The following is a 23,914-nucleotide window of genomic DNA, read 5'->3' on the forward strand; positions in this document are numbered from 1 at the left end:
CAAGTGTTGGTTTTTCCAAAAAGTCAGATGCATAAAATGGCCTGGCTCTGCAGAGAACTGGAAAATCATTTATGACAATGGTCTTGTCTTAAATGTATGAACCAGCTGAAAATTAAAAATATTCTCGAACAACAGGTTTTGCACCATGTTCATTTAATTATGAGTTAGACTGAACTCAAAGAGCTGGAATCATATTTTATAACAAATACCATGAAGTTATACCAACCACTAAATTATTTTACACAGAACTGAGCAAAAGCAATCTCTGTCTTCCAATGCAGTGGAAGCAGAAACTTCCCTTGGTTTAAAAATATGTAAAAATCAATTTGCATCCTTAGTAACAAGTGGCTGCTGGGATGAAAAGGAGAGATTGTACAAAGAACGTGGACAGATTTGGATGTTAGGTTTCAAATACTAAAGCTGGGGGGAAGTTACACTGTGGTTCAGCTGTATGGTAACAGTTCCCCAGTTCTGTCACCAGCTGGACTCTCAGTGAGGTTGTTAAAGATGCTAACTCTGGATGGAAGCAAGAAGCAGCCTGCTGCTTTCAGCAGAGTGAGCAGGTGGACAAACTCACTGCAGAGTCTAACTGAACCCTGCAGGACAGGACTCACAGCACGGTCTGCACAAGGTGCAGGCTCTCAATTTAGGTATGTAAATTGTAACACATTTCACAGTCACAACAAATGAAAACTCTTTAACACAAGTCCTTAAGGACTGTAAATTACCTTTGAAATTAGCTGTTTAAACTCTGAAACTGTTTGATTCAAATAAGCTCGAACACTTATTGGAGGAGCAACAGATTCAGTCTTCAGGTCAACTACGTGAACCTTTACCATGACCTCTGCAGGGAGGAGAAAAAAGAAAACAAAGTCACGTATATACACAGAGAAAATTCAACAGGCAATGAAAACACACGTATGCTTGTCTGATGTAATAATTAAGGGGTTGCATTAAATACAAACAGTAAGAACTTGAAAAGCAGTCCAATTTCAGAATGACATTTTCCAATCAAATTTAATGACAAAAAAAAAGAAAAAACCTTCTAGTTTGATACATTTTCGTATGCTTTAGACCTGCTTCAAGACCTGTTACTATAAGCAAGTCAGCAGCACAAGCACATTATGTAGTTCTGAATAAAATTCAGGTTTTCTTCTTTAAGTATGTCATACTGAGGCTGTTTCACAAGCTCTGTGCTTGTGCCATCACACAATACAGGCAAGAGTAAACTAAAAGCATATATGTAATTACATGTCTTACCACCAGGCTTATAGCACTGGAAAACTTGGTCAGGCCTTCTTGTTTCCAGCAGTAAGTCAAACATGTAGGTTGACTTGACCCCTCCGAGTAACAAACCCATGGGGGTATCCTCCTCTCCTTCGTACGAGCGCTCCAAGTAGTCGTGGAACTCATCGTATTTGACAAGGCGACAGCAGTCCAAGGGAACAGCCTCTTCCAAATCCATCAGCTGCAAGGTGCACACACAGAACCCCCCAAACATCAGCAACAGCTTAGCTGTGAGCTTAGTTCTTAACTGGCATGCCAGAAATACTTCACTGTGCGTGCATCCAGGAATCCCTTGAACTCACAACAGTCAATTTGGTTTAGAAAACACCTCATAGATATTTTATGCACATGCAATATATATACATGTTTCCAAATTCAAACAGAAGCCTGCATGAAACTGCAGAGAAGAGGATATTTTTTAAAGTATGTACACAGGCACTTGAAGACACGTCCCAGAAGTATTTTCAGAAGAGTACATTGCCTATCACTTATACCAGGTGGCATCGTAGAGGCCTGAGGGAGTCACATCCACTAATTACTCTCTGTGCACCTCAAGGAGATGTTAGCACATCCCAAATCTGGAAGTGCCTTGCAGGTGCTCTCCCAGTCAAAAACATACATGGCAAGAACCAAAGAGAACAAGTAGGTGAGCAAGAATAGATGTCTTCAGCTCCCACCTGTTTGTGGAAGGCAGAGATCAACAGACGCCTTGGTATTCTCTCCTGTTACTGAATTAGCTACCCAGAAGGTTCTCAAGAACTCTGTTATTCATAGCTAATAAAAGGTTTTCACTGCAACACAAATGAAAGTGTTCAGAAGTCTTTCCATTTGCTGAGGCCATGGTGAGCAGCTCTAACAGCAGCTCTCACTGTCTGATTTTAAAATAAGGGTATGCCAGATCATACTGCCTTTTACAAGGGCAGGCTGCATCACTTCAGTAGCAATCAGGCTACTGGCAGAAAACTTAGTCAATAATGGCAAACTAGAACATCATTGGAAAAAAAAAGAACCCCATCATTCAGAAGTTCCCAAGAACCAGCCCCCAAAACTAATCCCCCAAAAAACCCCACAGCCAAGCCCCCTCAAACACTCCCACACAGTATTACAAATTTAAAATCTGAAGACACAGCAGAAAGCACTACATCAATTTAACTCTCCTGTTATGCATGGCATACCTTGTAAGCTATTTCCACAGCCTCCTTCAGTGTTCTGTCCTTATGAACTTCCAATTTGTTCTCCATCATTATTTGCTTTGTAGGATGCATGCAGAATAATTTAATCTAAGAAATACAAAAGGTAGAAAAATTATCATGAAGTAATTTTAAAACATCTTCCCATTTAAGTTGAAAACCCCATATTCAAGCAATCTAATATGAAATACACCTTTAGCTCTGCTTCAGCTGTGGAATGGCTTCCTTTCAGCTGGTTACACAACTGCAGACAGAAAATGTCAAAGGCACGAGGCATATGTGTGTATCTGAATCTTTCTCCCAGCTAGGGTACAGCTTCTATCACCAGAACATTTTGTAGCCACAGGCAGTGAGCAAATGCTCCAAAGCAAAATGGACATATTAACAATGAATGTGAAATTCCTGTTTCACATAGAGAGTGACACATTTTGCAATAGAGAACTTCCTCATAAATCAATCATTTGATTCATATAGCAGCTGACTGCCACAATTTCAAGGCATTGAGGTCCTTCCTATTTTGTTTGTTATAATTGAATCTAGGGTTGGAAAAAAATCTTCTCTTTCTGCCAAGTAACTATTTAGAATTAGTTTAAGAAACACCATTGCACAAAGTCAAGGGTCACAATATGAAAAGATTTAACAGTACAAAACACAATGTGCAGTATTACACATTCTTTAGAAGTAATTTTGCTGAAAAAAAGTGATGCCGGATTAACTAGCTTCGTTTTGATTTTAATACCAATTCAAACCCACATGCAATACATGAATTCAACAAAAATGTCTGGTGAATACCTCTAACAAATGCCTGCACTATGTACACATTTCAGACAGGTGTGCAACTGATTTAAAAGAATTGTTAGTGCAAACATTTATCACAAAGGAGTCCTTGTACTGTAGTAAAAAGCCACTGTTTTCTGTAGAAACATTTCCCACTAGCAATGTACTGTTACTCAGTCCAGCAGAAATTCTAACCTTGCACGTGTTGCGTTCAATTTCACGTTGCCTCTTCTCCTGTTCTTCTAATTCTCTCTCTTTCTGTACCAATTGTTTAATGTGCTCTGGATATTCATGTGCCTCAAGAAACTCTGCCAGTAAAAACAAAGCAATAGTTTAAAAAAATACAGTTTTTCCACAGCAGGCAACCCTTTAGGCATTACAGGTATATTTGAGTTATCTTTTTTGCCTTTTCATCCCTTCCTTTTTTCCACAATTTCCCACTATGCCATGCCCTGTTCTCCTTTTCATCATTTAAATTAAACTGAACTCAGCCTCTTATTCCCCTTACTTATGCTATCAGTAACACAAGGAAGTGACAGTAGCGAAAGATTCCAGTACCAGTATGCAAAACTTTGTGCAGTAAAGAAATACACTAAAGCTGATGGCTACACTTGATCCTGGTTTTACTATAAATGCAAATACTCTTCTAGAAGGTGAATTACTTGACATTAAAAGTCTCAAGATATCATCTATATTGTGATAATAAATACTGCACTTCATGCAGATTAGCGTACTTTGACATTGTTTCATAACAAGAAACAAAACCACAACATGCAACACTTAAGTTAAAAAAAACCCCAACTTTTGCAAATACAGCTGTCTAACTTACTTGCATTTCTTGTTGGATCTTTCAGTCTGTATATCAGCATGTAAGCATTTGTGGAGCTGGGGGAAGAGAAGAGACAGCTGAGTTTATCATTCAGGAGACAATATTGGCTTCAGAAGCTGCTCTGGGTTCTTCATCTTTCAATAAGGAGCTATGTTATATCTTAAGTTATACACTAACCAAAAAGGATTTTCAAAAATAAGTATCACATTATTTTAATGATCTGAAACAGCAGTCAGGGCAGTTCTTACAACTACATGAAGCATCTGCTATTAATTTTAAGGTAACATGTTAGGCACATGCACCTTGGCCATTCATTTGATTCACTAAAACACTACCAGAAAGAAAAATAACATTACAGTACTACTAACCTAGCAAAAGCACTGGAATAATAGCCTCTGCTTCCAGAAGATCCTCCATATGTTTTCTTAATATCTTCCTGAGTTATCTAACAGAAAATCAATGTAATGATTATTTGAGGAATTTGCACTAATTGAGATGCATTTATTCTCACTAGGAAACATGGCATTACACAATACACTATATTAATACTTCTAATTTTAAAAATATTTCTGCTTATTTGCTGACTTCCAAAAACAATTTCAAAGTGATTTCCTTCTCCATTTTACAATGAATGCGAACAAGCTTTTATGGTTTTTAAAGCAGGAACTTCTAGAAAAAGATACAGGTTCCTGATTGCATGGATCCTGTGGATGACAGCTGGAACACCTCCATCAGCTGGACAGGTTTAATGGCACAGTCTGGGCTGTAACAGATCTACAAACACTTCTCCAAGCAAGAAATGTTCTTCACATGTACAGAAGGCAAAATTCTAAATCCAGCCTGGGCTGTACATGAATAAAGGCTTCTTTAGGAACCAGCCCACCATCACTGCCAAGGAGAAACACTCCTTTCCCCACCACACAAAAATACATAAATAAATAAATAAACAAACTCCAAACACTAGATATGAGTTAAGCTAATGAGTGAAACATATGTGTGTGTCAGGACATAAGGATGAGAGGACGAAATCAAGGAAATACTTGAAATACATAAAATGAAGCTGGTTTTATGGGCAGCTAAGTGAAAAACCACAAAACAGAAACTTATTTTTCCATTTATGAGCAGAAAACATAACTAAAAATACTATTTTTACCTTGCTAACATGCTGATCGTTAAAGCTGTACCACTGATCATCACTAAAAGATTTTATACAGGCATAATAATGGCCACCAGCAGCACTTCCAGAATGAACCATGACAGAAAAGAGCTCATAAAGTAAAGAACTCTGTGGAGAGAAGAAAAAGGTGTTATAGAAAAAGGTACCCAGTGAAGAAAAGCTAAGCAAATGTTAAATTTTAAAACAAGGTTACTAACCCAGGTATGTAGATAGTTGAATGCAAAGAGTGGATTTGTGTAATAGAAATTAATTAATGCAATAGGCTATTGAACAAAACCAGAGCTCTGCTATGCTAAACTTTACACAGGAGTTTGCAGCTATAAAGTTTAGTCTATTTGCTATCAACATTCTCCACACTTGCTGTCATACACTTTTTTTTCATGGATGATTGGATGGAAATACAGGGCACTGCCTTCAGTGCTGCATGTAAATTAAAAAACAAAACTGAACTATACTGACTCACGTATTACAAGTATATTTTTAGATTATGTAAAAGAAACACTGTATTTCTCAGCATATCCCACATCCATTATTAAGATATCCAAACCAAAAAGCTCGGCTTGACAGCTTGTTTGCCTTGAGAGTAAGTACTACGAAATAACTGGCCACAGCTACTGTCAATACTTGGACATCCCACTTGCATTACAGACACATTAAAATATTCTGGTCTTGCTCCAGTCAAGTGACTGGAATTAGTTTTTTCATCATGTCCAATTAAGACTGACAGTATTCATAACATATACCAAAAAACCCTCTCAAATGATTCAAGATAAATGCAAACAGGGCTAGATGAGGAGATTAACATACAAGTAAGCCTTTGAAATTGTTACTTTACAAAAGCACCAGCTGAAGCCAAACAGCTTCCTGACAAGGCTGAATGAAAGCTCCTGGCCTAATTTCAGGTGAATTCACTGAACAACAATGCATGAAGTACATATTGCAGACATTAACATGCAAGTTCAAGATTTTCAATGAAAACTCCACCAAGTTTGATCAGTTTATCATTATGCCCCTGTTACCAGTGATCTCTACCAACTCTGATGTCCCACAGCAGGACAACTGCTATCCTGGACTGACTTGCTATTTAATTCCTTTATCTTAAGATGACTGAAGGAATATTTAACGTTTAGAGGCTTGGCTTCATCTATACCACTCATCAAAACCTCCCAATCTTCTGTTACTAATCTGCAAGATGCTTTTGCAGCTAAATCTGGTAGGCCTTTGACAGCTGGCCGCAAGTAAAAACAGGTCTCCAGTTTGAGGATCTGTTGCCAAAACAAGTTATTGGAAATTCTCAGTCTGACAAGCTGGGAAGACCTTTATTTTCAGGTGACCTCCAAATCAGTTGAATACTTTCCTTTGTTGTAATGTCAATTTTTGAAAATTTAAATAAACTCACACACTCCCAACCTCTCACCTCACCTCCAATGTCAGAATTAATTATAATTTTATCATTTACATTTGTGGTGGGAGGCCAAGAACAAAGTACCTCTCCAGCCAGACAGTCACTACTCCCCTCAGGTGGGATGGTGAAGAAAATCAGAAGATCAAAAGTGACAATGATAGTTTGATAAATAAAGGAAACACACAAAAATTTAATAGTGTAGTAATGCAAAGGCATAACTCAGCACCACCCCCAGCAGACCAATGCCCAGCCAGTCTCTGAGCAACAGCAACTTTGGAAAGCCCCCAGAGCATGATGGTCACAGCAGGGAATAATCTGGCATGGAATAATCCTGGCAGTGAATCCAGGTCAGCCTTGCCATCCTTCCAGCCTCCTGCCCACCCCTCCAACACCCCACTGTTATCATACCTTTTCACTGCCAGCTTTAGAGATCCTCTCTGCTGCACTGTTGCTCTCAAGGCAGATTCCTTCATCAACTCCATCATCATTACAAAAATCATTGCTCATCTGGTCACTGTGACAACTGCCTTCATTTTCAGCTCCACTATCAGTGCAGCTCTCAGTCTGAGGAGACTTCTTAAAAATAAGACATACACACTAACATTATACAACATTAAAAGCTACATGGAACGAGAAATAACAGTGTCTGTGAAATGAAAATTCCACTCTATGAAACAATTAAATTCCTCAAAAAACTCCGTAATTCAGCACCAAGAACTGACTTGCTTCTGTTGATGTCTTCAGTCCACTTCTTCAGTATTCCTGGGCTCTGTGTGCAACTGAAGGGTAATTAGCAGCTTTCAGACTTGGCAAGGTTATATTTGTTACTAGCCTATGCACCAGCCATCCCAAATCAGTACCTGGAAGTCTGATACCAAAAAACAGATCTGTTCTACCATGGCTCTGTTAATCAGAACTGACTGAAAATATTTTCAGACTTTTTTTGCCATTTCAATTACAGCAAGACTGATCAGTGTTCTGTTAGGTTAACAGCACTGTGAATGCAGCTCACTCAGTATATTCTCTTACCTGATCCTCTTGCCTCTGGGGAATTGCTTTGATTTTCTGACAGTTGTTAATTTTATCTGAATTCTACTCTCCCAGATCAATCTTCATTGTCATTTATGCCCCCTACCCAGTGACACTTTGAGAGGTATCACATTGTCTACACGGCATCCCTTCTGAGACACGGGTTTGGAGAGAGCCAGAAAAGCCTCACCATATGCACATCCAGGCAGTATTTCTCTTATACCAGTGCAAGCCAACAAATGTTTTCAGGAATGAAATTAGAGGAGTTACTTTGGTCTTCAGTGCAAAATGCACAGTAAATACTTTTGGTGAATGTAACTGCACAACATGAATTTTGGTCAAAACCCAAAAAGTAAAAAGCCAGAAGATGGATGGGAAAAAATAAAATATTTTAAATCTTATTTCTACAGTAAGATTTCTACATGGTGATTCAGAGGGAAGGAATTAATTACTAATGATTTCTGGACTAACTTCAGAGTTCAGAGTTTTGAAACTTTACATCACCTCTAATGACCAAGACACAAGTTTCAGATAAATCTTCCACTCTGGAATGGCAGTATATATGTAGCAGCCCTGAGACTCATGTCTTTAAATCTGCTGAGTGAAGATGTGAGAAATCTGAAACAACTTCTTTATGGATGTAGGAATCCCAGCTACAGAGAACGTTTTGTTTGCAATATTAAAAAAAAATACAAATCCACATGGACAGATTTCAAACCGTCAAGTTATAGCACTAGCATGGCTAAAGAACATTTTATGTAAAAAATAATGTTGTTAAAATGGGTTTGTAAGACTGGAATTTTGATTTTCTTAATGAGAAACTTGAAGGAAGTTAAATGCTTTTCTCTGAAACCAAATACTTTACCTCATCTTCCACATCAATAAAGACACTCATGTCCAACTCCTCTGGGAAAGTCATGCGATCATTGAGTTTAATTCTGTGCATTGTGGTGTAATCAAAGTCAAATCTCTTCAGCTGTAATGTCAGCAGGTATGGAAAGTGCAAGAACCGCAGCCCCTAAATGAAGCAAGGACAAGATTAGGCTCCTATCACCAGCATTAGTATTTATTAAAAGTAATTTCTGCAAATCATTTGACCAGTCTTTACCTTCCTTGCATCGCATTTCTTCTTACATCGCTCACAAAAGTACTGATTTGGGCCATCAAGAATCTCAGGCTGAATGAAAGCATGCAGTGCTTCTTCCTAAGAATAAAAACATGTTACCCCATTTTTAAAGAGTGTTTACCATGCAGGTAAAAATTTACAATGAGATTGCAAACACATACAAATACTTCATTTAAATCTACTACCAAAATTTGATTGACAAACTTTGGTACAAACACAATGTTCAGGCAAACATGACCAGAAATCAACCTTTCTGTACAGCCCCAGGTAAAGAGTAAAACCACAATTAACTGTGCCTTGTTCAGTATTTGATGAATCCCAATTGTCTTTGGTTTAATAGTTACATTTACTCCTGTTACCTTGCACATCACATTTAGTCATGTCTGTGGAGTCATGTGCCATGAAAATGAGCTTATTTTTAAACCCTGCCTTGTCCTTGTTATCACAGAATTTTGAGATGGTTGTTCTGTGTTTCTAAAGGAGTTTTTCTCAAGAGATCCAATCCAATATTTAGAGGGGGAAAGACGAAGTGGCAGAATAAAAATGTTCCTCAGTTTCTCAATGCTCTGCATGAAGATAGCCTTAGTCCTGTTCTACCCAGAGTCTTAGGATGAAGGCTGGGGAAAGGACAGAGGGAAGAGTATTTGAGTTTTGCTCCCAAAGGAGTGAGAATCAGATATGGCCATCTCCTATAAAGACAGAAGAAATTTCCTAGAGAAAACTTATGAGGCAAGTATTTTGTCTTCTGACAGCTGCCTAGTTTGGGGTAGTTCACAAAAAACCCAAAAAGTTCTGCCACTAATGCTTACACCCAGGACTTCAATGATTTCTACTCTGCTCCTCACTACAGCAAATAATATTCAAAATACAAGCAAAATCATCATTTTTCCTCTACCTAAGACAATTTGCAGCAATGACACTGCACATTAAGGTGTAAATACTTTAAAATAAACTTGTTCAAACAGCATTCTCTAAGAATATTGAGACAGGTTCACTGAAGAATTTTACCCAGAGATTTTCGAAGTTAAAACCAATAATGTAGTCAGTTTGCAAGCCAATAGGCTCTTGGTTTCTGAACTCAAGTGGAAGCCAGAAGTTCTTTGTTTACCCATGGAGGTGAAAACAAATAAAACTCGCAACAATGTTTTTAAAATCATCATCTGTTAATGAAGGGCTGTGGCTGTACCCTTGAAGTCTGAGTAAGTAAGAACCGGCTTAACTGGGCAAAGCAAACTCAGCATCCATAACATGGCTGGCAAAGAACTTAAGACTGCTATCTAAATTGTGTTGTTTGGCAAATCCCACTTTGAGAAGAAATCAAGGACATGCCAAGTTCTTCACAAAAGCCCCCAGTTCTTCCCTCCTCCCTTCTTTCTTTCCAAGAAGGGAGGTAAGCAGCAAGAACAACAAAGCAATTCTTTTGCAAAGGCTCTGTTACTGTTCTAGGAGAAAGGACTTTTAAAAATTGACTCTACTTCAGGTGACAACTATTCACAAATGAAAGATCTGCCAAACTCCAGAGAACAACTGTACAGTGAAGGCAGTCATCTCAATTTCTCATTTTTTTAGCCAGTCAGAAAGGCCTTTGAACAGCCCTGAAATCACAGCTCTTGGGCAGAGACTCTCCAGACATGTGAAAACCTTTCAGAGCTGAGCTGAACTGCTGTCTGTGTCTTTGCTTCCTAAGTGCTACAGAGGCTGAGTTCCTTTTTACTCCAGGGCCACAGACAGCTCATGTTTAGTAAGATTATGTACTGAAATGTGAGGAAATTCATTCTAAAATGTAAGGAGAAAGACTAAACAAGTTAGAACCTGCTTAAAAAGAAAACAGAAGAAATGTATTGCTGTATTTTTACTATTATTCAGAACTGTTTCAGTGAAAACAAAAAAGTTAATGGCCAACACAGAAAATATGAATCAGAAAACATCACTTAATGACATCATAATCACAGTGACAGAACTCTCTTGTGAGCCAAATGCCAGTTAAGGCAAGAAAAATGTATTTCAAGTGTAAGGAAAAAGTTGCAGCTCATGTATCACCATGAATATAAATGGGAATATAAGAAGGCTGGGACATAAATGACTGTGTAATCCTTATACAGACTCATGTGATGTGCAATTTAACAAGGAAACACCCTACAAATTTTTACGTAAGGCAAGAAGTGATGATGCCTTAGACCCCTGAGAAGGCAATGAAGCATTATTACATTACTCTTGAGGTTTCAGTGCTTTGAAAGGCCTGACTGAAACTCCTGGGACCTCCATTCACAAGCCATGTATTTTTCAATCCTTGGATAATGACCACTGCTGTTCCCCTGGCTGACTCTTTTGCCTCCTGCACAATCTTTACATCAAGGTTAGTTCTGCTGATGAGGAGGTTTTTTAATACAATCCCTATTCTAGTGCAGCTCACTGCTCTCTGCTGTGACAGTTTGCTCAGCAAAAGCAGGGACAAAGCTCCAAGCTGTACAGCCTACCACAGCTCACACCCCTGCCCTGCAGCGCCACCAGGAGCCAGTGTCACCTCAGGAGTCACCTTCAAAGTGGCAGCTGTCACCTACCCTTCGAGTAACTCAGCTTGTCCCAAATCCCCTACACACACACTTCAAAATAAAGCATAAGTGATCAAGGGACGTATTAGGATGACCAAAGCTATTTCAACTTCTTTCCAGTTCCAAGAATCAAAAGAACAGTACAGGCTGACAGCAATTTCTGGAGATCATCTGATCCTAGTCCCTTGCTCAAATTAGGTCCAACTTTAAGCATATTGCTTAGAGCCTTGTTCAGCCAAGTTCTGAGTGTATCCAGTTTTTAATATTCTGAGATTTCTATCACTTAGCACACTAAAATGCTGTAACAATTCAACCTAATCATTGTCTGGCTCAAGAGAGGCACTGCAGAGAACCTGCCCTCCATCAAAATGCATTATGATCTAGTCAGGAGTTTGACAGGTGCCATACTGCAAGCATTCGTAAATGTGCACATTTGTAAAACCTCTGAATAGGAGCAGTAGGGCCTTTATGAAAACTTACACACCAAATGGCATTTAGGCAAAACTGCTCCTGGAAAAAGCTAGAAACTAACTGCCATCTCAGGTTTTCAGAGCTCATCAGTTTTCCTGTGTTCAAAGAGTGTGTTCAATGAAAAATACAAGACCTTGTTATTGATCTAGCTTTAAAAACAAAGTGGAATTACCACATCATCCATATTCTGCTTTCAACAGTTTGGCAAGGACACCGAAGTAGGTTCACATAAAGTTCAAATTAATTTCTGCCCTAAGAAGGACTACTTGTACACATACCTACACTCTCAAAAGAAAAGCTATGGTACAAAAGATCTTGAAAACTAACAACACTTAACAAAACACAACTGTATTTGCTACACCTCCAGAATATTTGGATCATTATTAGTTTTCTGGTGTTACAAATCAACTCTCACTGTATTCTAGAAATTCTAACAGAATTTCAGCATCACTGCTAGTTCCTAGTTGCATCTTCCTTTCTCTCTGCTGTTCATTCTGCAAAATATTTTTTTTACTTCAAAACACTTCAGCTTATGCCTGGTGCTGTTAAATTCAGGCGTCTACACAGAAGACACTAGTAGCTACAAAACTCAGAATGTGAATTGTTGCTGCTGTTTACATCCCTGAAATAATCCAAATGTTTTTATGCCTGGATTTCTACTGACCTCAAGAAAAGCCTCATTCAGGGGGTTTTGACACCATACCCTTGAACAATGCAGATTATGTAAGTACTTGTTCAGAAATCATCTTGAGTTACACACTGACATCATCTCAGTGCCCCAGAGCTGCCCTAGTGAGTTTGCAGCTATGCTACATGGAGTTGGGGGATAGGGTGGGGAATCAGAAAAACTCCAAATGCAAACATTAAGATCACAATGAAGAATTTCAGAATTAGTTCATAGTAGGAAATAAAGAAAGCATGACATTATCCTTCCCAGTTCTTCAACATTCCCATGTATTGAGAAGTAATACACATATCAATTAGTGCAACATTTCAAGTATCTACTTTTCTTTGGTAGTACACAATGTCAAACAGTGGGATAATGCTCTTCAAATGGCATTCTACAGATGAACCTTACTTAAGGCTCATCCATCCAATTCTCTCTTATTGGAAAGTAATGGAAAATCACTTACCTCTAACTAGAGTTCTTTGAAGGTAGTATCCTCCTTAGATCCCCTATCTTGGGTTGTGTCGCCTGCTGCAAGTTCCCTCAGGAGCTGACTAGCAAGGTCTAAAAAGTTTTGCATTCCCTTCCATAAGCCCTATTAGCGCATGTGTGAAGTTTTTGATCTCTCAGACCCTCTTCCCTACACCTACTAAATCACACCATCTATGGATCAATGGAGGATACTACCTTCAGAGAATTCCATTTAGAAACAGGCGATTTTTCCCTTCTCCAAAAGCAAGTATCCTCCATATCTCCCCACTGCTGAAGGCTACAGAACTAAAAATTACATCTGCTATCGGTCATACATATGCAGGGAGGAGAATCAACTGAATGTAATCAGGAATTGAAAAAGCTCAAAAATTGAAGCATCAATACAAGTTGAGACCATGTAAGTTTGTGTAACAAAAATCTTAAAACTGTTTTCCTCAAGGTAGTAAACCCAGAAAATGCTGACTGAAAGGAAAAATATCAAATACTATTAAAAGTAATCTGATATTTAAGTCCTTATTCATTCAAGTTTTGTGTTTTTACAAATAGACCAAGTCTTTTTTTAGCATACAGACTTGTCCATTAAAGAAAAAATTTTCCATTTGAGACACGTGAACAATGCATTGTTAAATGCAGAATTTAAACTACATGAACTGAATAGTTTTCATTACTTTTAATAGATCATAAAAATCTAATTATTGAGTAAAAATTACAACAAATAAAATTTGGTTCAGCGAATACCGCCAGAAATTAGTGCTAAAAGGTGAAAAGGGAAGCCATCTGTATGAAATATCAATCTGTATGAAGACAGCTTCAATTAGCTGGATAGTTCCAGGAAATTTTAATGCAATCTTAAAAAGAATTCAAAGGATGTTACTAACTTGAATCCTTTTTCAAATATCCATGTCCCTCACCTTTTACCACTTCTCAAGATTGGTATTTAAAGTTTCAAAGTATGAACTTCTTTGAATCTATACTGCAGTTTAAATTAATTCTAACAATTCTTAACAGAATTACTGTTAAGAATTATGGACTATTAGTGCTTTAAAAATATTGTCAGCACACTAAACAGAGAAGGAAAAATACTTAATATAAAATAAACAAGCCAATTACACAAGTGTTTGTTTAAAACAAACTTTACTGAAAGTCTTGCTTGATTTATTCTTATTCTTTTTCACAACTCCATCCATAATATACTGAGGAATTTCACAGTTTGTAACCCTTTTGTTTTTCAGGGGGGTGGAAAAACTCAAACAAAAGAACTTCCACAGATTTACTAAGCAATAGTTATGCTTGCCAGCATCAGTAAAGCTGGAGCAAAAGAGACCACGAACATTGACGTAGAACAGGATTTTTGAATCATCATCAAATTGCTTATTAAAAGGATATGGTATTTAAGAAGTGATCTTTAAAAAGCACAGTAACAACATGGCAATTAAAGTAAAAATTTTATGTCAATGCTCTGTTCTTTCACTAAGACTTTGAATAACGCTATGAAAATTTAGCAGATGTGCCAATAAAAAGACCAATCCAAATAAAACTTTGTGATCTCATAAAAATCTCTCATGTAAATGCTGAAGATTTTATCAGGAAGAAAATAATTGATTACTGCAGCCCTAAGGCAATAAAGTTGCATTTCCCCTCCCCTTATACATGCACCAGTAGGACTCATCGAAGGGCAAAAGAAAAACAAAACCAAAACAAAAAATAAACCAAAAAGCCAAAAAAAAAAGAAAATCTTCTAGAACTTGCTAGCTGGTTCACTGCACAAAGACGAACACCCCAAGATGGAGTATCTAGGATGATACTTACCAGGGAACCAATTCTACCACTGGGGCATTATGTATTCTATGTGTGTATGGATGCACTATTAGGACCATAATAGTACACACCACGCTAGCAAACGCCTGGCTGGAGCCATAGGGCCGGATGACCAGAGGGATATCCAGGTACGTGTCGATTCTCCAGCCTTCATAGCCACACTCCAGGCACCTCACATAGTCCTTCAGTTTGCCCTGGTACAGTTGATTTATAAGATCAGCCTGAAACAGACACAGGCACCAACAGGGATTTTAAGAAAATGACCAATACTGTATTTCTTTAGTTTTACCACAAAGTACCTTTTTGTCAATTAAGTCTTAATTGCATGGCTACACATTTAAAATACAATTTCCCACCAGGACATTCATGTCTAGATTTCTTATTTTCCCCTGCCCAAAACATGTATCAAACAAGCTTCTCAAATCATGTTATGTAAGCTTCAGTGTCCTTTACAGTCACGTCTGAAGTGACTACAAAAGCACCAAATTGAAGTTCTAAAACGAGCCTGATCTTGCAGACATTGTTAATGGACTGACCCTGCAGTCCTGTGTCTCCAGAGACAATTTACCCATCATCCCTATTTACCCAAACTGACCTGCAAGAAGGTGGCCATTTATCAGAATGCATCCTGTGCCATCAATATATTCCTAACTCTTTCCTGCATTAAGCAGGGAGAGCTTGAGCTTCGAGAGGCTACAACAAAGCCTAATAAATACTGACAACAGGGAAGTTATTGTGGGAGTTACACAATCACTTTCTGTGCTTCAAATAAAGACTGAGTATCCAGAGTGAAGAATATTCCACTTTTAACTAGTGGAGGAAAACAGATGCAACACACTCTTGAAAGTCACACATCACAGTAGCTTAACTATTGCATCAAACAAGAAAACTACCATAGATTTTCAATGAGCTGGTATTTAAAATTAAGTAAATGATTTTTACAATCATTAGAAAACCCAGCAAACCCCCACAATACCACATCAGTGAATGAAGACAGTTTTTCCAAGCTTACCTGCTCCGTTTGCTTCCATTTCTGCTCCAAAGCATCAAACATGACTCTACAAAGCTCCTGCACATCATGCTGCTGCCACGCTGTTAGAAATTGAAACTATTATTAGTTAAAACAGGACATGTTATTAGTCCCAAAACTGACTGTACCCTGAGAATGCTTGTTAAAAAACTGCTCATTAGTTTAAACATGTACCTACATTATTCACTACTGTGCCGGTGTTCAATGCCACAGGCAGCTGCCTCTCAATGTAATTCAGAAAAATAAGCAGCCAGCTTGCTCACAATGTTTATGCATAAACAGGGACTGTGTACACAAGCAAGATTATGTGAAAAATACAGAACTGCTAATGTGCACTGGTATAAAACAAACTGCTTCTGATTTCTGTCCCATTTTGTGCTGATTCTCCAAAACCCAACTTCCAACTCCTTATCACCAGGTGATACTGGAAAAATCAACACGCTATGGAGCAAAATTACACCATATAAGTGTAAAGAAGACACACACAGTGCTTGATTGGAAGTAGACATTAATGTGGGTAATTCCATAAAAGCAACATGAGCATTTGACATTTGTGATTCAAAACAGAATCAAGTTTCCTATAAAGAATTACTTGCTTAGAAACAATTAACATGTGTAAAGGCAGTTTAATTACAAAAATTAAATGCTTTTTACTTTAACAGCCTGTAACTCACAGATGCCTTTTCTTTAACAATCAGACACATCCCACAACAAATTACCCATGTAGGCTGTTTTGTTTCCATTAAAAAAGTCGATTCCATTAATTACTGTTAATTATTCTGGCATTTTCCCCCATGAACAGCAGTTTAGCCCCTGGCAGGCAGCAGCTGAAGCAAACCACAGCAGTTTAAGAGCTGCACATTACCTTCACTACTGTCCCACCCAAAACTCCGTGTAACGTCTGTTGTTTCAATTGCCCTTTTTTTGCTGGTCTGCAGTAAAACAAACAGTCTTTGAAGCTGGTAGGGGATACTCCTCTCAGGATCCTCTTCAGATTCCTCAAATTCCCACCTATTTGCAATACAAGAGATTTGACAAATAAAACTGCTTTCAAAGCATTACTCAAAAAGGCACTAAAATCAACATTTACTACATTTCAGGCCTGCCATGTCGCAGGTTAACTACAGCTCTGTTTATTGGGAGAAGCCAAATGCAGTTGCTTTCCATTTCTGCAGTAAATGGCAATGATACTCTTCAAATGTATAAACATAAAAACAAATGAAAAAAAATTTCAAATTTTTCAAATTGAATTTCTAAATCTTCAAATTTTGAAGCCATTCATTGTATAGACACGAACTGCACTTAGCATCAAATTTAACTTTAAGTTTGACGTTTCCAAGATTCTTTAAAAAGCTTATCCATGCCACAACCAGTAACACATATTTTACCAAAATGCTGAAGCTTTTGAGCAGATATAATCTACAAGTCTCTCCAGCTTGACTTCCATTATGATTTCCAGTATCCAAACAAGGAAATTTTGACAGGTGAAATTTCAAAGGGTCTTCTACCAACATGAACCAGCACAAATTCAAGAAGTTTTTGATTCTATATACTCACTTATATAATGCATTTCTAAATTCAGGAGTCATGAAAAGTGTTTGCAGAAGGCTGTTCAAGTAGCAAGTCATTGCTTGATTTACCAGCCCCACATAACCTAAAAATATGAGAATAATGAGATGGAAATAATGCAAAAAGATGGCAAATCACTTCAGGAGTTAAAACACTTGACAAGAAAACAATTCTGTGACAGTGTTTAAGAACTGCATTTGTCTGTTATTATTTATTGTTATTTACACTATAAATGGAGGGAATGTTATAATTCCTGATAGCAATCGAGAATAATAGCAAATAACAACAAAAATAATTCTCCTGAATGACATGAAGCTGTTTCTTTAATCACAATAAGAAGTAATATTTAATGCTGAATACTACACCAACAGGGATGTAGGTAACTATATATACTCTAACAGCAGATTTAAATATTTTACAGAATAAACAAGAATTTTCTAAGAAACAATTGTGTATCAGCTTACTTATTGCTTGATGTCTGCTAAAAGTATCTCAGTAATAATTGTTAATATAATTTGTATCTGCACTATTATTGTTTTCAATTCAGAAATTAAAAAAATCTCAAGTGCCTACACAACACTTCAATTCTAAATGCTTCCCCCTTAAATAACTAATTAAAAAAACTAATTGAACTTCTAAAATGCCGCTGTCATTTTTACTAGCTGAAAATGAAATTATTTACTTATATTCATCCAAGTTGTAATTTAAACATTTTCTGCAAAATATGCAATGTTGGTAACAACTGATAAGCAAGGATTATATACTAAAGCATAGTATAACAAAGAAATTAAAAATGCCTTTTTATACTCTGAAAATTATTGAAAAAAAATAATCTCAGTACCATACTAGTCATGAAAAGGCAGCTATTCTACACATGGGAGTTTTCAGTGAAGAACATTTGTACTTTATTTATTACTCTACACTATATAAACCATCTTTTCAGTTTTGTTAAATGAAAAAACAGGCAGATAAACTTTCTTATCTGTCAAATAAGGCCTTAAGCAGGTGGGAAGCGGTGTCAGCTGTGGCTGCTCAGTGACTTTACCCTGAGGAGTTTCTCTCCTCTCAGGTGTAATTTGCTGTCCCCCCTGCCCTGCTGAGCAGCCTCCCTGAACCCAGCACTCCTCCCCAGGGAGGCTCTGCTGGCTGGGGGATGCAGGAGGAGCCTCTTGGGGAATCCTCCTGGAGGCAGAGCCAGTGCAGCCCCTGGCAGGAACTCCCAGGCCAAGCAGAGATGTGGCAGGAGCTGCCCCAGAACAGGGTATCCAGTCCTCCTTCAGCTGGGAGTGACCACAGCTCGAGCTGGGCACTGCTGACCCACCCCTGACTATGAACCAGGGATGAGCAGCACACAAACACTGCAAAGGAGGACCCTGACAGAGCCTGAATTACCTGGCCCAAGTAAGAAAGGATGGAATACAGCTCTTCCATTTCTAAAGTGATAGGAGAATATCATAAAATACATGAATAAAAAAATGTAGCAGTGATGCGGATATTTTTAAAATAAACTACAATTTATTTAAAAAAAATCCTGAAGTACTGCTATTTGAAAATGTGCTAAAATAATTACAAACTAGCATTGCCTTTACAAGAGGGAACACAATACCTGTCTCTGATTTGCTCAGGACTGAAGAATAGGAATAGCTTTGACTGACATAGTCATTGGTACATCCAATGGAGCCTTCTCTGGGAAGAGGGCCTATGAATCTCTCTTGTGCAGCATCCTCTGTGGTGCCTGACTCCTCCTGGGAACACAAACACATCCATGGCGTGCACAAGTTAGACAATGCATTTTTATTGAACTACCTGTGACATTTACTTTTCTCTCACGGCTAAGAAACCAATTTTTCTAGGCATATCACACAATTTTTTCCAAATTGCAGATACACACTGTAACTTTAGTTCTGCCCTCCAAATTCTCAAGACATTGTTCTTAGCACTGGCAGAAGGAAAGGTCCTTTGGAACACTGCACAACCAAATACAGTATTACAATGCACACAACAAGCAAGTCGGCAATTTAGCCTCTCCTGTGTCTCAAGTTTTATGCACTGAAATCCAGTGTAAGATTTTTTCCAGACATAAATTTCACTCCATTACTCATTCAGAATCATTCTTAAATTCTGATCTTGAGGACAAACATTTACATATGGGTCTTTTTCCCTTTTTCAGGTAATTAAACTCTACAACAAAGGCTAAGTAAGCCAGCATTATGCTGACACAAGAGCTAAGTAATAAATCTTAAGATATCACTAGTCTATCCAACCCTTGATTAATATATTGCAGCTCTTTGTATTATGTATTTGAGAAAGAGAAAATTTCAAAATATTTTTTATGGCAAACAGTGGCTTCCTGCAACACTGCCAACTCCTCTTTTATATATCTGTATCTATATGTATGTATGTATGTATATGTATTTATTTATTTTTTCACAAAGGTAAATGTGGAAGCAGCTGAATGCTGTTGATCTAGGGCTGCCATTTCTGAGAATTCAGCCAGAAAGGCCTAATATTGCTTTCAAACACCCAGAGGAAAGGGATTGGATATATGATTAAATATGTATTGTTAAGACTTATCTCTGAATGTGTCAAAGATTCATTAGTTTTATAACCTTAGAAAATTCCTTGCAGCAAACATCACATAAATATTTGACAAGCATGAACAGAATGACAGCAAATCATTACTAATGGAATTGGTCCCACTCAGGAGAAATGTGAATATAGATGTAAATATAGTCAAAATCTGTTGAGAAAGTTCCCAAAGCTTAGGATGAAATACTCAGTCCAGTTTTATTTCATGTTCTGATCTTACACAAGCACTACAAAGAACACACACCTCTCCCCCAACACTGGCTTATGTAGCTGAGTGAAGATTTTACTCACCTGCATTACATGAGGCTGCTCACCATCCTTGTCTGTCAAATGCAGAAAGTTCTTCTTCCCTGGCTCAAAACCAGCATCAAGAATGGTTTTGTCACTGTTCTGGTCTATTGGAGTCTGCTAAAGAAGAATAACACAACAGAAAAAAGAACACTTTTTAAAAACAGATCTATATGCAGTTAACAGATTCCATCCAAGTACATTGCTTGATGTGGTTGCTGACACAGTAAGACCACACGAAAATAAGTAATTATCCAGTAAACAAAACACACATCATCAGTACTGAAATAACTTGGGAACAGTTTAAGGAACATTGCAGTCTAATACAGTTAGTTAATCTTAATAGTTGGTTAATCTATTCAGGAGTCAGACACTGGTCTGTAAGTTTCTTGTGAACATCAAATTATCCAGTGTCCTCTACAGCATACAGACACTTTTTTTTCTTTAAAAGAAAAAACAAATTACTTTCAGCATGCACAAACATGACCTGAAATAAACTAATGTTTATTTCTTAACAAATCTCAGAAAGTTTTCTAGGTGCATCTACAGAAATAATATTAACTAAAATCAACATTGATTTACAATAAAGCATAGGAGTGATAATTTTTTTTAATATAATATGTATTCAGATAGGTCTAAGAAACATCAAGACTCACTACATAACATGCTGCTGCTGAGGAGAAAACATTTCTCAAACAAGACCACAGGAAACTGAGACTATTTATCATGGGTATGATTATTAAACATACATACTGATAACAACAACTAATACTGCATCTGAATGATCATATTAGTTTTTGTTTAATGATTAAGCAGCTGTATCACTGAAGAGCACACTTTGAGATTAAAATTCAGCCAAATCGACAGAGCGGCATCAGCCTGCTGTGGTGCACCCAGCACAGAATGTGACAGGAATTCAGTAACACCGTGCTCTACAGTGTGAAGCGTTTGGTGCCCAGAGGAAGCAGAGGGCTCTGCTGCCGTACCGTGTCCGTGACACCGTCTCCATTGCCCCACATGAGATCAAAGGAGCCGCTGACGTAGCCCACTTTGGCAGCCACGTCCTGGAAGAGCCGCCGGAGCGGGGTGGAGGCCGGCAGGTTCAGGGTCAGGCGTTCATTCACTGTCTTGGCGTTGGTGGTGTCCTGGATGATACACAGCACCCGCGGCTCCTCAGCAGCACATTCTGCCTGCAACCACACACACAACCATTCAGGAGCACCGAGAGTTCAACTCAAAAATCAGAACAAGACCTCACCAGTAAAATGCAGTATACTTTTAAAACCTAAGGGTCCTAAAACTGGACTTTATTTTCCAAAGTAAGCAGGAGAAAATTAAGAACCTTCCAGTTTTGGAAAATCTATAAAAACAAGCTCCATTTTTATACAACAAGAAGGAATTTGTATGGGTGTGGGGACAGAGAAACCGCTCAGGTTCCGCACAGAATTTCAGCCAGCAAGCAGATAGAAGACTGCTTCAAAATCTGGAACAGACTTCCAAGTCATCACTTCCAGCTCATATTTTGCTTTGACACAATCATAAATCCTGCTGAGGCAGAATATACCTTTTGTGACTTTCAGAAATGCAACCCAGAAAAACTGCAAGCTTCCAAGCAACCCTGGAAGCTGACCACTAAACAAAAAGTTTCAGAATCAAGCCACCAACTTCCTACTAACTCCACTGCTTTCTGAGTTGCAGGATGTATTCTTCTGCCTGAACAAAGTAAGAAAATTAGCACCGACAAATGGCTACTGGGCAAAGTAAAGAGAGTTTAAATAGAAACTTCAGTGTATCTGTATTCAGAACAATAATAATCTTGAATAACTGGCAATTGAATGATAATGAAAGTTCTTGAACTCAGGTAAGTCAAGAAAAATGGCATTTTTCCAACACTGAAAACCCAGGAAGTCAAAGATTAAGCACAATCAATTAATTCTCTTAATAATCTAAACTGTAGAACAAGAAGGAATAACTGATATTTAAATACACATCTCACAGGAAAGGATCAGGTAAGTAAAAGGAATTAGTCCTTCAGAGACACAGCCTTTTCAAGCTGTAACACACAGAAGCATTAGTAATGCATTGTCAGAGTGCCCAAATCTCAGTCCATGGCTAAAGGCCACAGCACCCAAAAAGGCAAAAAACACATGCAGTGCTGCCATGATTCTCAGTGGGTAAGAACAACAAATGGCAATTATGTTCACGCTCAAACTCTCAGCCACATCACCAGCACCTTCTAGAGAACACAGAATTACAAAGATCTGAACACCTTCAGAATCCCCCGTATTTGTACACAACCAGCCCCACGACACAGATGAGCACCACCAAAATGGAACTGCCCCTTTTGAGAGCTCTTACATCACCAAACCCTTGGAAAAGGAACACGGACATTCCAGCTGATGCTGCATGCCTTCATTACAGGGACTGCAAGATCTGCTGGCAGTGTTCACACAAGGATAGAATAAAATGTTAGCTGACTGCAGCATCTACTCCTATCAGCGTCACAAAATGCTGGTACAGGAAGCCAAATAAAACCACCCTCGACCCAATCTGTATGACGTTAGTTTGCTTTTGACTGGGATTTCTTTTAAGACTTTGGAGTCCAATTTCTTTAGGTTTATCAAATGAAATATCCTGTGTGGAAGCCTTCATTAACTGCATGCTCAAAAAGATTCAAAGCACCATTTGCAGCAAATCTGTAACACTTCATACATTTCATCTTTATGGGAGAATTTTACATTTATGAACTACTTTCCAAGAAGATAGACAAAACTATTGCTGAAATATTAACCGCACATTAAGCAGAAAACACAATTTGGAAGTCAAAGTAATTTTGATATATTATATCCTCACTTTTACCAACAGCACCCACAGAAACAAACTGGGCTACACTTAAGTAGACTAAAATTAAATTTAATGAAATTTAATCACTTCTGATTAAATGTCATTAAATCAGAAGTGATTACTTCTCCTGGGCTCTTTCTTTTAAATTTCCCAGCACAGCATCTTTTTTGTTGTTGTTGTTGGCCTTTTATTTTTTTTTCCCTTTTTTTTTTTCTGAAGAAGCAAATTCTCTCTCTCACTGTGTGGTTAGGAAAGAGAAAGTAAAACTTGTTCAGTGGTCTTCTTTCTTTTTTTTTATTTTATTCAGAAGGTGAGCAGCAGCTAAGACCCAACAAACTTGTACGATAAACCTGTATTTACATGCAGGTCCCTGAGCAATGGTGGAGACTTGCTCAGGGTGGGAGCCACCCTACCCTGTGGAACACTGCAGGAAGGCTAAGAGGCATTTGTTACTATTCATACAGGTTCACCTTGGAAAACAGAAGTTAATTTGGATTTAATTACCCCCACACTGATTTTGCATTGATGCTGTAACTGGATGGGCTACTGTGCATGATCACATCATGAGCAGTTCTCCACTGGAGACGCAATTCCTTGTGCTACTGCCTTTACATAACCAACAGTGCCTCCCTTCTCCCTGCAGGAGTTCCATGGAAAGTCAACTCCTCCCACTCCCACTTACCCTGTTACCCTGCACCGTGCAGCAGTTGTGCCCTGCATTAGAGTTGCTACTGAAAATAATTAGGCACACGGTATCTGAGGGATGGAAATAAC

General features: G+C 38.1%; 1 protein-coding gene across 4 annotated transcripts in view; it reads right to left on the minus strand.

The window, feature by feature from the left end:
* Positions 1 to 23,914, minus strand: part of USP47 (ubiquitin specific peptidase 47) — a 53,174-nt gene that overhangs the window by 12,788 nt on the left and 16,472 nt on the right. For 2 of the 4 annotated variants that reach the window (XM_063397918.1, XM_063397921.1), the window contains 17 exons: positions 21,283 to 21,486; positions 20,300 to 20,416; positions 19,026 to 19,164; positions 17,408 to 17,504; positions 16,716 to 16,861; positions 15,833 to 15,912; positions 14,892 to 15,041; positions 8,803 to 8,898; positions 8,560 to 8,712; positions 7,074 to 7,241; positions 5,237 to 5,368; positions 4,452 to 4,528; positions 4,084 to 4,139; positions 3,450 to 3,562; positions 2,463 to 2,567; positions 1,261 to 1,468; positions 729 to 844 (listed from right to left, as the gene is read on the minus strand). In XM_063397918.1, the coding sequence (XP_063253988.1) occupies positions 729 to 844; positions 1,261 to 1,468; positions 2,463 to 2,567; positions 3,450 to 3,562; positions 4,084 to 4,139; positions 4,452 to 4,528; positions 5,237 to 5,368; positions 7,074 to 7,241; positions 8,560 to 8,712; positions 8,803 to 8,898; positions 14,892 to 15,041; positions 15,833 to 15,912; positions 16,716 to 16,861; positions 17,408 to 17,504; positions 19,026 to 19,164; positions 20,300 to 20,416; positions 21,283 to 21,486 (2,157 nt within the window). The remainder of the gene's footprint in view (positions 1 to 728; positions 845 to 1,260; positions 1,469 to 2,462; positions 2,568 to 3,449; positions 3,563 to 4,083; positions 4,140 to 4,451; positions 4,529 to 5,236; positions 5,369 to 7,073; positions 7,242 to 8,559; positions 8,713 to 8,802; positions 8,899 to 14,891; positions 15,042 to 15,832; positions 15,913 to 16,715; positions 16,862 to 17,407; positions 17,505 to 19,025; positions 19,165 to 20,299; positions 20,417 to 21,282; positions 21,487 to 23,914) is intronic. The other 2 variants (XM_063397920.1, XM_063397919.1) reach the window with 2 other exon arrangements.

This window comes from Prinia subflava, chromosome 5 (assembly GCF_021018805.1).
Source record: "Prinia subflava isolate CZ2003 ecotype Zambia chromosome 5, Cam_Psub_1.2, whole genome shotgun sequence".
Classification (NCBI taxonomy): Eukaryota; Metazoa; Chordata; class Aves; order Passeriformes; family Cisticolidae; genus Prinia; species Prinia subflava.